The sequence below is a fragment of the Pseudophryne corroboree genome, chromosome 3 (genome assembly GCF_028390025.1).
Source record: "Pseudophryne corroboree isolate aPseCor3 chromosome 3, aPseCor3.hap2, whole genome shotgun sequence".
Taxonomy (NCBI): Eukaryota; Metazoa; Chordata; class Amphibia; order Anura; family Myobatrachidae; genus Pseudophryne; species Pseudophryne corroboree.
The window spans coordinates 608,719,651-608,734,250 of NC_086446.1; the positions used below are offsets into that span (position 1 = coordinate 608,719,651).

At 43.6% G+C, this 14,600-nt stretch overlaps 1 protein-coding gene and 1 long non-coding RNA gene across 2 annotated transcripts in view; one reads left to right on the forward strand and one right to left on the reverse strand.

Moving 5' to 3' along the window:
• Positions 1-9,609, reverse strand: part of LOC135056425 (uncharacterized) — a 49,373-nt gene extending 39,764 nt beyond the window's left edge. Inside the window, exon 1 of the long non-coding RNA XR_010243978.1 lies at positions 9,332-9,609. This is a non-coding gene — a long non-coding RNA (uncharacterized LOC135056425). The remainder of the gene's footprint in view (positions 1-9,331) is intronic.
• A 71-nt stretch (positions 9,610-9,680) lies between these two features.
• DDX21 (DExD-box helicase 21) overlaps positions 9,681-14,600 on the forward strand; it is a 67,200-nt gene continuing 62,280 nt past the window's right edge. Inside the window, exon 1 of the mRNA XM_063961569.1 lies at positions 9,681-9,822. Within this exon, the coding sequence (XP_063817639.1) occupies positions 9,769-9,822 (54 nt within the window). The 5' untranslated portion in view covers positions 9,681-9,768. The remainder of the gene's footprint in view (positions 9,823-14,600) is intronic.

The window sequence follows — 14,600 nt, forward strand, 5'->3', positions numbered from 1 at the left end:
TACTTTCTGTCCACCCTTTTGCTGATAGATGAAGTCTGCTGTGACCTGTTAGGTAGTAAGTATGTGGAAAACCAGAGAGCCCCCAATTGATAATGCTGAAATATTCTTAGGAAAGAAAGCTATACCTTAAACACACCTTAAATACACTTTACCATGGAGTCGCTGTGGCCACTGTTCTTAACACACACTCTGCGCACTTTGTACGCTATTAGCGTACAAAGTCCCGTACTGCGTACGGACTTTGCGTACAAACGCCGCGCTGATGGTACAAAGTACTCACAGCGCGTACACACCCAGAGATACACCACATACCCTGAACAGTTATGCAATGCAATGAAAATACGCTTTAAACCTTAGCAGGGCAATGAAGACACGACACCAATTGTGATTTTACCGCTGGGTTCCGACACAACAGTGGATTATTGCTAAAAGGGGGGTTACAATACAAACAATGCAATATAATATAACAGAGTAAATGGCTACATTCAATGGTACCTACGTGAGTAGATTCGCTTGCGCTTCCCGGCCGGTCCTCGGTCATCTGATAGATAACTTTGTGAGTCTTGTGTCCGACCAGGCCTGCAGCAGCTATCTTTATACAATTCTTCCAAAAAGCAATACAATAGATACTGTAATCTCTTTGTCCATTGGACACAGGAATGCACATTTACAGTACAGGAGAGGTCATAGGTCGGTTTGAATAGGTAGGCGATGTCTTTCCCAACTGCTCTTGTGGGCGGTCTCCTCTGGATTCCCGCCGCATACATAATGTACAGTAAATACAGTTTATATCTATATTCTGCTCCTGCACATAACTATCCGCAGGAACATGCGATCTTTCTCAAACCAACACCGGAATGTTACCCTTAAAATACCCTTCAGCTGGATACCAAACACCACCTTATGACCTTGTTCTGTCCCCTCCTAGTCTGTAAAGGTGAATCCCTTTGTTCTGTTACCATTTAAACTGTTGTTACTTTCTGATGTGGTGCAGGGATACTATGTGTACATTGTGCACTATTTGGATTAAATATGTAATGTGTTTTGATAGCCTTCCGTGCATTCACAAACTCTACCGTAAATACTCATACCACGCGCTAATGCGCAGGACCGCGGGAGCGACCATACGCAAATTGCGGATATGCGCACGCACGACAGAACAAGTGCACGCAGGGAGGCCATCTATGTGTAGTTTGTACATGATGTGTGTACTGCAATATTTTTCGACTTTGACACCCGATCGAATAACTCCGAGATCAGGGGCAGCGGGTAACGGTTTTTGATCGTTATCTCGTTCAGGCCCCGATAGTCGATGCAGGGGCGAAGGCCTCCATCCTTTTTCTGAATGAAGAAGAACCCTGCACCGGCCGGAGATGTGGAGGACCGAATGAAACCCCTGGCTAAATTCTCCTTGATGTATTCCGACATGGACTCCGTTCAGGTGATGTGAGAGGATATATCCGCCCCCTTGGAGGACTTTTCCTGGTATTAGATCAACAGGACAATCCCAGGGTCTGTGGGGCGGTAGGACCTCTGCTGCTTGCTTGCTAAAGACATCAGAAAAAGAACAATACTGAGGCGGAAATTGCGGGAGATTTTCCAGTTGACTTTTATTCAAGGGTTTAACACTTGGAGGACAGGACAGGGCACAAGACTCTCCCCAAGCTAAGATTTACATATTTCCCCAATCGATTCTTGGGTTGTGCTTCTGGAGCCAAGGTAGCCCCAAAACAATTTTATGCGTGGCCCTTGGAATAACTAAGAAATTAAGTGACTCCTTATGGAGTGCTCTGATACATAACTGAAGGGGGAGGGTCTGTTGGGTAACAACTCCACTGGAGATTCGACTGCCATCCACAGTGAGTAGAGTAATCGGACGGGGAAGGCCAACTGTAGGAATCTGTAATTGTTGCACCACATCTGCTGTGATAAAGTTCTTAGCGGCTCCTGAATCTAGGAGAGAGAAAAAATCTTTAGAACCCTGTGGCAACCTCAAGGTAACCGCTAGGACTGGTTCAGAGTGAGATGGAGACGAATTCAACACTCCTAACCTAGTGTCTCCACGGCTGGTTAGAAGGACTAGTTTTGCGGACGCTGGGTGCTGGAAGCTACCAAATGTCCCAGAGCCCTGCAGTACAGGCACAAGTTCTCCCTGCGTCTCCCCTGGCGTTCCTCTGGAGCGAGGCGAGCCCTATTGATTTGCATAGGCTCATCTTGGGTCACTTCAGCTGGAGAATTCAAGGATGAAGGTGGAGGAGGATGGAATCTCTGGATGCTCTTCATGATTCCTTTCTGATTGTCGCTCTCAAAAACGCAGATCCACCTTGGTACACAGGGAAATCAGATCGTCCAGCTTGGGTGGTAGATCTCGAGTAGCCAAATCATCCTTGATCTTTTCGGACAGACCACTCCAGAAGGAAGCTATTAATGCCTCCTCGTTCCACCGAAGCTCGGAGGCATAGGTCTGGAATTGTACTGCGTACTGACCAACCACCCAGTTCCCTTGCCGGGGGCGCATAATCTTGGTTGAAGCCAACGTGGTCCTTCCGGGCTCATCAAAAATCTTCCGAAAGGAAATGAGAACTCAGAGTAATTATCGAGTAGAGAATCTGCTCTTTCCCACAAGGGTGAAACCCAATCTAGAGCTGGACCAGCCAGGAGAGAAACAATAAAAAGTAAATCTCTTTACCATAAATGGTAAAAAAACAACAGGCGCTGTAACTGGGCTGGTTTCCTAAGCTGCTGTTGGAAACGGGATGATAGTTGTTCACTCCAAAAGCATATATATGGATAAAACAAGAAATGCCAACTGCGCTCAAATATATTTATATATTAATTAAAATCAATATCACAAATACACATGTACAAAAACAACTGAATAATATGATCTGGCACTACTAGTGCTGAACACACAATATTAAAACTAAGCCTTGATAAGCCACTCTCTGTCAGTGATTTTTCACTTGGGGCAGTCTTTGTGCAAAAATAGCCGATAAACAACTGATTGTTGGAGGAAGATGACAAGTCCTGCAACGCATGCGTTGACGTGCAAAAAACAGGTATCCAGATGAAGGAGAATATTTACCAAGTCCCTGGTGGTAACTCAGCCGGGTATCCCACCTGGCGGGGTTCTGGAGCAATCTCTCTATCCCACGCAACGAAGATGGTGGTTCTCCCTTTGTTAATGTCCACACCGAGGGGACTGGAATCTCCGGATGGTAAACAGCGTCCTGTATATCACTTGCAGGAATCCTCAGAAGTGCCCAGCTCAGAGGTGTAGCCCCACTAACGCGTTTCACTGTCACTTGGCAGCTTTTTCAAAGGAGGAAAAAGCTGCCAAGTGACAGTGAAACGCGTTAGGGGGGCTACACCTCTGACCTGGGCACTTCTGAGGATTCCTGCAAGTGATATACAGGACGCTGTTTACCATCCGGAGATTCCAGTCCCCTCGGTGTGGACATTAACAAAGGGAGAACCACCATCTTCGTTGCGTGGGATAGAGAGATTGCTCCAGAACCCCGCCAGGTGGGATACCCGGCTGAATTACCACCAGGGACTTGGTAAATATTCTCCTTCATCTGGATACCTGTTTTTTGCACGTCAACGCATGCGTTGCAGGACTTGTCATCTTCCTCCAACAATCAGTTGTTTATCGGCTATTTTTGCACAAAGACTGTCCCAAGTGAAAAATCACTGACAGAGAGTGGCTTATCAAGGCTTAGTTTTAATATTGTGTGTTCAGCACTAGTAGTGCCAGATCATATTATTCAGTTGTTTTTGTACATGTGTAGGAGAGAAACAATATATGCTTCTTTAGCTTTCTGTGATGGGAAGTTGAAAGGCTGTAAGGAGAAATAAATCTCGCACTTGTTCAAGAACCCGCGTCACATCTTCGGGTTCCCGTCGAACTTGGTGGGTGTCGGTAAGGTGACGAAGGAGAGGCTACCATAGGCACTGGGACAGCTGAAGTTGAGTCTCCGATCGCCGGCTGGTGGCAATATTAGCGATGTCAACCAGCATGGAATCTTGACGAGAAGATATTCCTTGAATAAACTGAGCCAGCTAACGCTGCAACTCTTCTTCTGGTCTGCTTCTGGTCTATGAACCCTGAATGTACATTAGTTTGGCTAAGTTGTCTCTTAAGAGAAAGAAAAGGACAACTAGAGAGAGCTACAGATTTTATTGTAGGGGCGTGCTCCATCCAGTTCACTCTGAGAGAGCTACATGGAGAGAGTGAGAGAGAGAGCTACACTGAGAGAGAGAGAGAGAGAGAGAGAGCGCTACATGAAGAGAGTGAGAGAGCTACATGGAGAGAGATACATGGGGCGAGAGAGCTACATGGGGGAGAGCTACATGGAGAGAGAGAGAGAAAGAGAGAGGACTACATGGAGAGAGAGTGAGCACTACATGGGGAAGAGAGAGTGAGAGCTACCTGGAGAGAAATACATGGGGGTAGAGAGTGCTACATAGAGAGAGAGAGAGCGAGAGAGAGGGCTACATGTAGAGAGAGAGAGAGCTACATAAAGAGAGTGAGAGCTACATGAAGAGAAATACATGGGGAGAGAGAGCTACATGGAAAGAGAGGGGGGGGGGGGGCAACATGAAGAGAGAAAAAGCTACATGGAGATCATTCTCACTCCAGAACCCCCCCTTCATAGACAGACAGCACACATGAGCCACTATGATCATTCCCACCTCAGCACCCCTAGCCCCTCCATAGACAGTAGCACAAACACCATCATGCCTCATTCCTGAGGACACAAGACAGCACAGCTACCACACAAGCCGGACACATGAGGACAGCCTGAGAGGAGCTGCTCCCCCTACATGTCAGCAGCCAGCCTCTCAGTAAGACTCACAGTGTGTACATGACGGAGCCTCTGCAGCCACAGCTGAGCACTGGCAGACTACTGTATAAAAATAAATAAATCGGCCACCTGCTGTGCGATAGATCAGCAGCCAGGGGGGTTTCCAAGTACCTGGAACGCCCCCGGCCGCTGATCTACGCGCGCGTGTATGTCTCCATTGGCCCCTGGGCTTCCAGATAGTGGCAGCATTGGTGTTGGTAACACCCAGAGCAGCCAAGAGACCCCCAGTAAAGGGGAGTGGTCTTGTGGGAAGCCCTGATTACCCCATTATGGGGATGTGTGGATTGACCCAGGAGACTTTAGCTGCACTGCTTATTATTATTATTGTTCTCAGGGACAGGAGCCGAGTGCGAAAGGATAATGTCCCACTGCAACACCCAGCTCCTGTGACTGCACAAGACACTGCATTTTTATGCCATCCCCTAGAAGGGTGACTCCCAGGTGCGACCCGCACCCCACTTTTTACGCCTCTGATTCCAAGTAGGGATGACCATCGATGATACATAATCGTTGATGGTTTATGGCCAATGTAGAATACTTTTGCCATTGATGGGGGAGAACAAGATGGTTTCCCACCATCAATGGCATGGCATCACCATTTTTTTTTATTTTTTTTTTAACAAGGTGCTAATACACCAAGCTCAGTCCCACCCCATCTTCTTATTGGCCCAAGGGCCAGTCAGTGAAAGAAATGGGATGGCCATTGGTGGTGGAAACCATCAATGGTCACCAATTACATAGTTGGCAGCCATTGATGGTCACTTACCATATCGCCATTGCAGGGACTTGCGGTGAGCTAAATGGCTCAGGAGGCACTGGCTAGCACCAGAGCCAGATTTACATGCAATATATGAGCCAAAGGGTACATCTGGGCATTATACACAGGTGCACCAGTATAAACTACTGGAAATTTGGTGACTTTTGATCAGAGATTAAGGAAAAAATAAGCACTGCCTCCCCTGCCATAGACTTTTTACTGCACAGTTTTGGCTATAAAAATTGATTAAAATAATGCAAAGATGATATTTCAAACATATTCTTTTAGATTTTTCATATACTTTGTACAGTAAAAACTCTGGCACAAACATTAGTATGACAGGAAAGGCTCTGCCTCACCCGCCTCACGTCACCATTGGCTTACCACACCAATAGCCATCCCTACTTCCAGGGTCCTGAACCAAGAAGCAGTGTGATAGTGTGATAGCATTACACTATCACACTGCTACCAGCATTTCTCTTACGTCCTAGAGGATGCTGGGGTCCACATTAGTACCATGGGGTATATTGGGTCATTCCGAGTTGTTCCCTCATTGCTGATTTTCGGGAGTGTGCTAAAAAATGCAGGCATGTCAGGGAAAAACGCGGGAGTGTCTGGAGAAACGGGGGAGTGGCTGGCCGAACGCAGGGCGTGTTTGTGACGTCAAACCAGGAACTAAATGGACTGAGCTGATCGCAATCTAGGAGTAGGTCTGGAGCTACTCAGAAACTGCAAGAAAATATTTAGTAGCAATTCTGCTACTCTTTCGTTCGCAATTCTGCTAAGCTAAGATACACTCCCAGAGGGTGGCGGCCTAGCGTGTGCAATGCTGCTAAAAGCAGCTAGCGAGCGAACAACTCGGAATGAGGGCCATAGACGGTTCCACTAGGAGCCATTTTGAAAAAGCATGGGAAAATCCAGAGAAAAAATTCCAGATCCCTAGGAGTGTTCTGGTTGCTTTCCCCTTCCCTGAGGATAGAAATGGGAAAACCCATCCATAGTGGATGCGTCTGTATCCAGACTCTCAAAAAAGGTGGTTTTACCTGTCCCAGGATCAACCACCTTAAAGGAGCCAGCTGATCGCAAAATTTATACTACGCTAAAATCCATATACACGGCTTCAGGGGCGATACTACGTCCTACTATTAAAAAACACAGGAGAGCGGTCCTCGAGCGCTGCTAGATATTCCCAACCTAGCCTTGTGGGCAAAGTTCTGTGGGTATATATAAAGAGAGATCACCACACCACGTAATAGCCAATATTCAATATCGGCTAAAATCCTTCCAAAGGAAAACTATTGAACTCACCGTCAAACAGTGAGATGCGTGAACATAAAGGTATCTTTACTTGATTTCAATTCGTTCTTAATACACTTATCTCATATGGAACAACACTCACCTGGGTCTATAGACCTTATATGCATTGAAAGGTTTCTTTCTCTTCAAGATATCCTTCTCGGTGCCTCCCAATAGGAAAGATGCACAGGGTAGAATCCACAAAGGTTCAAGAAAATGTATTTTATTTACTTAAAAAAGATCCATAAACCGTCCATATATAGAAAAAATTTAATATTGTATAAAAAATGAATACATATAAAACTAACAAGAAAACCTGGAAGGCATAAGATTTTGTATCACTCTATACCCTAAGGCATACGGAAATGCTAAGAAAAATAAGGAGCTGGACTAATTCACCTCATTGTTCCCGGGAAAAACAAAAAGGGACCCAAAGAAACGCCTTAAATTTAGATGGTAAGCAAACCACGATGAAAAAAGCCAATGGGTAGACTAAGAGTGAGTGCCAACCTCCAGGATATCCCAACACCAACGCGTTTCGGAAATGCTTTCCTTCCTCAGGGTGTAGAGTCAAACAAAACCAACTGGGTAGTTATAGCCTGTAATACAGGTCACATGATAATTCCCACCAATCCTATCCCAACTACTATGTAATTTCATACAAACCCATTATTTTAATATGCAATTATATCCTACGGTGTTATCATACACATATATGTAAAATCTACAAAAACATCCATATTTTTATAGTTATAAACCACTTTTTATATATTAAAATTGTTAATTGGTCAGAACAAAACAGTGATCCGGAATTATGGAATACGTCATCTTCCTATCAGTCCATAGGACATAGTTCAATCCATCTGAATTGTAAATTCCATATATTTCCAATGGCCATATACCCATAGGTCCTTGCGATTCCCGCCAGAGCGGTATATATCCCTGTTGTCATAGAGACATCTCCTTTGTTGTCGGAAATAGTCATCAGCGTGAGTCCCGGCACTTCCCGTCAGCGGAAGTGATCACCGTTATTGAAATCGTTATGATTACCATGATGACCTTTACACTCCGGAAATCTCGCACCGTCACTTCCTGCTTGTGAAACGCAAACAGGAAGCGGTATTCCCGCTCTTTGGAGCGCAAATAAAACGGAGGCCATATAAGTGAACATATGGAAATAAAATAATACAAAAACAGTCAGATATTAAAAATACCTAACAATTCTCTGTTATCAAGAGATTATACATAAATAAAATACTAGAAATCATCAAAAACGGACAGGAAACACATGACGACTTTTAAAGTAGACAACACAAAAAACTGAAATATCACAGAAACCACTTGGTTTCAAACTCAATATTCAGGCCTCTTGGGACTAAAGTTCTGAGTTCGTATATACTCCTCATCTCTTCCCTAGCCAAGGTTTCTTCCTTATTGTTAATTCTCCAATTGGACTTGACAGCTTTTATCCCACAAAAGCTGACCATATTCTTGATGTCACAATTATGTGTTTATGTGTTTACACACATGCCGATTTTTTGAAAGATATGAACGATCTCGTTCATAAATGAATGAGAACTCGTTCATATCTTTCAGTGTGGAGGCTCCAGCGATGAACGATGCGCGGCCCCGCGCTCGTTCATCGCTGGTCCCCCGTCGGCTGTGCATGCAGGCCAATATGGACGATCTCGTCCATATTTGCCTGCACTTCAATGGAGCCGCGTGACGGGGGAGTGAAGAAACTTCACTCCCCCCGTCACTGCCCCCGGTATCCGCCGTCGGGCAGCTCGGCGGCGGATCGTCATGTATGTAGGGCCCTTTATTTACGTCTAGTGTCTACAGATATAGACTGAATTATTGAGTGTCTATAAATAATTATTTAGACCACTGTAGAATATTGAGCCTAAATTTAGAAAATAATTATTTGTCTCTTTTAGGAATATTAATTTAATTATTCCTTGTTTATAGTACTATTGTTTAAAAATTGTCACATTATTTTAGTTAATATTAATACTAAATAAAAGTTATGTTTTAAATGAACTAACAAAACTTAATAAAAGCGTACACCACAAAGAAAGCCTTCTCTGAGTAGGTTCTGCTTTACCTGCTCACCCCAATATTTCAATACTGTATTTCTGCTTTCTGGTGCACCTCCAGCATAATAAATTATGATATGAAATTTGTGGTTAAAAGATCTTGTTTATAAATTGGCTGGTTCTATATAAACTATTGTTTCTGATATCTTTTTGATATCCTGTGCGTAGTCAATCTAGGGGTTACACTTCATTTTTTTATACCAGTTAGTAAATTTGCATGAAAGTATTAATTTTCACATTGCGTATTAGGGTAAAAAACTAAATGTATCACATCAGCATGAAAAATGTGTATTGTAATAAATATGCTCCCAAACCTTGCTAATGCCTCTCTGCATGTGCAGGATCCGACCACTAGGGGACGAAAAGGTCCTTTCGGCGAAGGGGAACTAGGCTCAGCAGTAACCCCAGCAAAGCACTGCAGCCATATTGCGGGGACAGGGTTAGTTAGCTGCTGCAGATGCACTTCCTAGCGAGCTTTTTTGTCGCCTCTTTCGTCCACTTGCTCCTGTACAGTACATATCGTGCCAGCTGCAGCGCCACCTACAGGCCACCCACGACCGAACAATACAGCTGCTGCTGATCCCTATGGTGAGCTGGGCGTGCTTGGAGTCGCGGCCGGGCCGCGTCAGCGTGTGCACAGCCTCCTGCGGGAGACGTGCGCTTCCTCTTCCTTTCTCGCGCTGATCTCGCAGCGTGGCCATCTGCAAAACCCCCTCTCTTGGGTGCGGGACTGTAACACAGTGGATTATTAATGCCCGGAATACATCACACCGAGGAGATGGAGATCGAAACCGGCAAGAAGAAGGTGGGAGAGTGGGGAGGGCCCCGGGGGCTCCGCATGTTGCTATAAATGCCTCCTTCCCGTGGCCTCTGTCCCGCTGACATCACTGTGTTGTGGGCTGGCCACATGAGATCCTCCAGCTGTGCGGAGAGACCCAGCAAGTCCTTGTTGTCTTTGTTGGTGGTGGTGCTGGGACTTGTAGTTATACAAGGCCCAATGCATGGTGTTCTGATCTCACGCATACTTCTGCTTATATATAATTCATATTATTATTATTATTATTATTATTATTATTATTTAGACAGTAGGCAATGTAACATATACGAAATGTAGGAAAATACGATACATTGTTGCAGCAGTTTATATAACTTATCCAAATATAACATGCGTTGTGTTTGTTAATATGAAATGATTACTTGTTAATGTGAAGGGAGTGTTGTTTGATACTGAATACAAAGTCACCTCTTTGTTTATGTTGGTTTTGTATATGATACAGTTGCATGACATGAGCCTTAACTAACTTTGAGAACTTCAGTAGTTATTTGGTAACATCGATTTTTGTTTAATTATAATATATAGTAATATGCTGTTGTTTTTTTCACCTTGTTCTTTAATGTTGACTCTAACACCGTGCACCTAGTCAGTGAGGAGCGCATATCATTTGAAAAAATGTTTTTTTAAGGTTAATATTTTTTACGTGATGTATTGCTATAAATCACGTCTAAAGTGTTGCCCATTTAAATTTGCCCTCCTCACTAATTAGGTGTTGGAGTTAACACTACATATGATGATCAAATATATATTGAGAGATTAATACTTGGCCAGTAATATTTACACATTTTGGTTTGGTTTCTAATTGACGGTAATTGTTTTGAGTGTGTTTTAATAGAAACTTTCAAAGCTTTGAGAAACCAATGGATTAGTAGGTAACTTTCAAACATAGAACATTGGTTGTCATTCCGAGTTGATCGCTCGTTAGCTAATTTTAGAAGCCGTGCAAACGCTATGCCGCCGTCCACTGGGAGTGTATTTTATCTTAGCAGAAGTGCGAACGGTTGTATCGCAGAGCGGCTACAAATTTTTTTTGTGTAGTTTCATAGTAGCTCAAAACCTACTCAGCGCTTGCGATCACTTCAGTCTATTCAGTTCCGGATTTGACGTCACAAACCCGCCCAGCCACACCTGCGTTTTTCCTGGCATGCCTGCGTTTTTCCACACACTCCCTGAAAACGGACATTTGCCAACCAGAAACGCCCACTTCATGTCAGTCACTCTGCGGCAAGCGGTGCGACTGAAATGCATCGCTAGACCCTGTGCAAAACTGCAGCGTTCGTTGTGCCCGTACGTCGCTCATGCGCATTGCGCCGCACTGCCGATTTTTAGCCTGATCGCTGCAAACAAATTCAGCTAGCAATCAACCCGGAATGACCCCCATTGTGCTTTCACCAATGTCGGGGGATGTAGAGTAGTAGGTGAAACTAAGGCGTAAAGGTGTATCCAATTAGCCGCTAAATTTATCGCACCTATCTCCCCAAAAATCAGCTTATTGCAGACTGCGCACTCCCATTTTCGCACCTATCCTATTCCAAAATGGTGATAAGTGTTCACACAATAATTCTAGCCGGCAAATCTAGAGATAAGAGTAGGAAAAAATGGGGAAATCTGCCTGTACCCCCAAAAAAGCCAAACTAACATAGTAAAACATTATAGAGGTCTATTAGTGTCCATAATAAAACTATTTGATGGGGTTAAATGGTTGTTACATGCATTTTTTTTTTTTTAATGATAGAAAGCAATAAGTGCTCTCATTAAATTTGGGGTACATTATAATGGGTATAAGTATATATTTGGGTTATTTTAGGGGACTAAAAAAAAAATGGAAATGGACCAATTATTCCCACCTGCAAGTCTAATAGGCCCTACACCAGTGGTTTCCAAGCTTTTTTTGAATCACGGCGCCCTAGAATATTAGAATTTTTTTCACTGCACCCCTAGGCCAAAAATTTCTTATTGAGAAATTTAGAAAGAAATATTACATTAAGTAGATCGCGTTTATATGTCATCCTTAGGGTCAATTGTGTGGTAAGGGACAAGATTTGCTTCTGTTTGCCCACATATTTTATGACTGGCAGCCACCAGCACTGGTTTTGCCTATTATATTGATCATGAATAATTTGAATTGGTCCTGGACCACCAACCCAGGGCACCCCTGCAAGTGTCCCGAGGCACCCCAGGGAGCCACGGCACACAGTTTTGGAACCTCTGCCCTACACACTAGCCGATATTCCTCAAAGATATGAACGATCTCGTTCATTAATGAACGAGATACCGTTCATATCTTTGAGTGTGGAGTCGCCAGCAATTAACGATGCACGGCCCTGCGCTCGTTCATCGCTGGTGCCCCGTCGGCTGTGCATGCAGGCCAATATGGACAATCTCGTCCATATTTGCCTGCACTTCAGTGGAGCCGGGTGACGGGGGGAGTGAAGAAACTTCACTCCCCCCGCCGCCGGGTCGCCCATATCCGCAGTCGGGCAGTTTGGCAGCGGGTCTTTATATGTGTAGGGCCCTTAAAAACACTTGTCCCACTCATAAAGCACCCCAATATACCTGTTCCATTCCTCGTACCCTAACTTTCATCACTTTGCGTTTTTTGACCCCACAAATGACATGTCATTATTGGCCAATGAAAAACATGTAAGTGCCTAATTAGTCATTCAAGGGGTTCTGAACCAAATCCCCATATTTTTCCTTTTTAAAATGGGGATATTGCACTATTTATCACCTACTCAGAGATGGTGAAGAGAAATTTGCGATATAACCTATGGCAGTGGTTTCCAAACTTTTTTGAATCACGGCGCCCTAGAATATCAGAATTTTTTTCACGGCACCCCTAGACCAAAAATTTCTTATTGAGAAATTTAGAAAGAAATATTACATTAAGTAGATCACGTTTATATGTTATCCTTAGGGTCAGTTGTGTGGTGAGGGACAAGATTTGCTTCTGTTTGGCCACATATTTTATGACTGGCAGCCACCAGCACTGGTTTTGCCTATTATATTGACCATGAATAATTTGAATTGGTCCTGGACCACCAACCCAGGGCACCCCTGCAGGTGTCCCGAGGCGTCCCATGGAGCCACGGCACACAGTTTGGGAACCTCTGCCCCATGGAGACTTTTTGCTGGTAAGGTTTTGCAGCTGATTGGATGCTAAGTTATTGCAAATGCAATAAAATATCGCAAACAGCGTTATTACGGCTAATTGGATACCACCCTAAGTAATAATTTGTCTGATGTTGATTAGAAAACTCTGTATCTGTGTTGTGGCGACTTCTTATAGCACATTGAAGATATGTTGGGTCTTGATGTCTGTTTAGTTTATCTCTTCCTCTTAGGTTGCCACTTTTTTTTTTTTTTTAGCAATGTTTTTATTTTAATGTAAAATAATGTTATAGTTAATCTGATATTTGTTTAGATTTGTATACAGTGGTAGTGTTCCCTCTAGAAATTGTAGAGGGCAGGGCGCCAGACTACGGGGGCATATGAGTGTGCGCTGCAAAGTGGAGGCGTGGCCATGTAAAATAGGAGGAGTGGCGGCCTTGAAACGTCATCTAACCACTTAACTGACTATGTTGCCAAAAACTGCTCCAAAATTGTCGAGTTTTTTTAATGAATGAATTAGGTGAAGAACTTGAATTTAACCCTATCCCAAATGCTTTTAGTTAAAAAAAAAAAAAAGAACAAAAATATTTTTTTTTTTTTTTTTTTGAAAATATGTTTATTAGTTTTTCCACATAGAGACATAAAGAGAGAAAAAGGCAGAGAAACAATGCAGTACAAAGTGCATGTAAATTGCTTATACTTATGGATTACATAATAGGCAACAAAGGTGTGGCATAGTATCAAACATCACCACTACCCCTGGTGGTGTGTATAGGAGCGAGCAGTGCAGAGGACCATATCAAAGCATCAGCAGTGATGATTATAAACAGCATTTTAGGCCTATAATATATTATTGAAGAAAAACTGCACATTGTCACATATGTGCCAAACCAAAATCAACTAGACAATCATAGAGAAAAAGAAAGAAGAAAGAAAGACAACAAAGACATGGATAAGAAGTGTGAGGGAGGAGGGGGGGGGGGGGGGGTTGCAGATGCCTAACGAATATTCATCGTACATGATAAGGCACATTCCTAGGGACTGTGGGGATCAAATCGCTCAGTATCAAGGTACGAAAGCGAGCATCACCCTGATGCCGAAGGTGGATCATCACCAATAGGGATACCTAGTCTGCGGTAAGAATCCCAACTAAGGGAATCAAACAATTTCAGTATATGAGTTCGTTGTGGGGGTAGAAGAGAGTCAATGTATAGTCCCCATTTCTTATAAAAGCGCAAAGCGTTGCGGTCAAGGTCTGGGAGAGTTGATTGGCGTTCAAAGTATAGTGTATTAGTAAGTAAAGACTTGAGGTTACCTAGGGAGGGGGAGGTTCGATATATCCAATGATTCAGAATTAACTTTTTCCCCAGGGTCAATAGTACATATAAAAACGGAATGCAGTATGTCTGGGATGGATGTAAACGCCAGGTTGTAGTATTAAGGCCGAGGAGTGCCGCTGGGTCCATAGGGAGAGAGATCCGGAAGGTGGATTTTATATACCATACTACTTTATTCCAGAATCGTTTAATTTTCGGACAATGCCAAAAGTTATGCATAAAGAGAGCATTTGGTGCTTTACATTTGGGGCAACGACCAGAGTCTGTAGAGACCATATATTTGCGTTGTCCCGGGGCAAT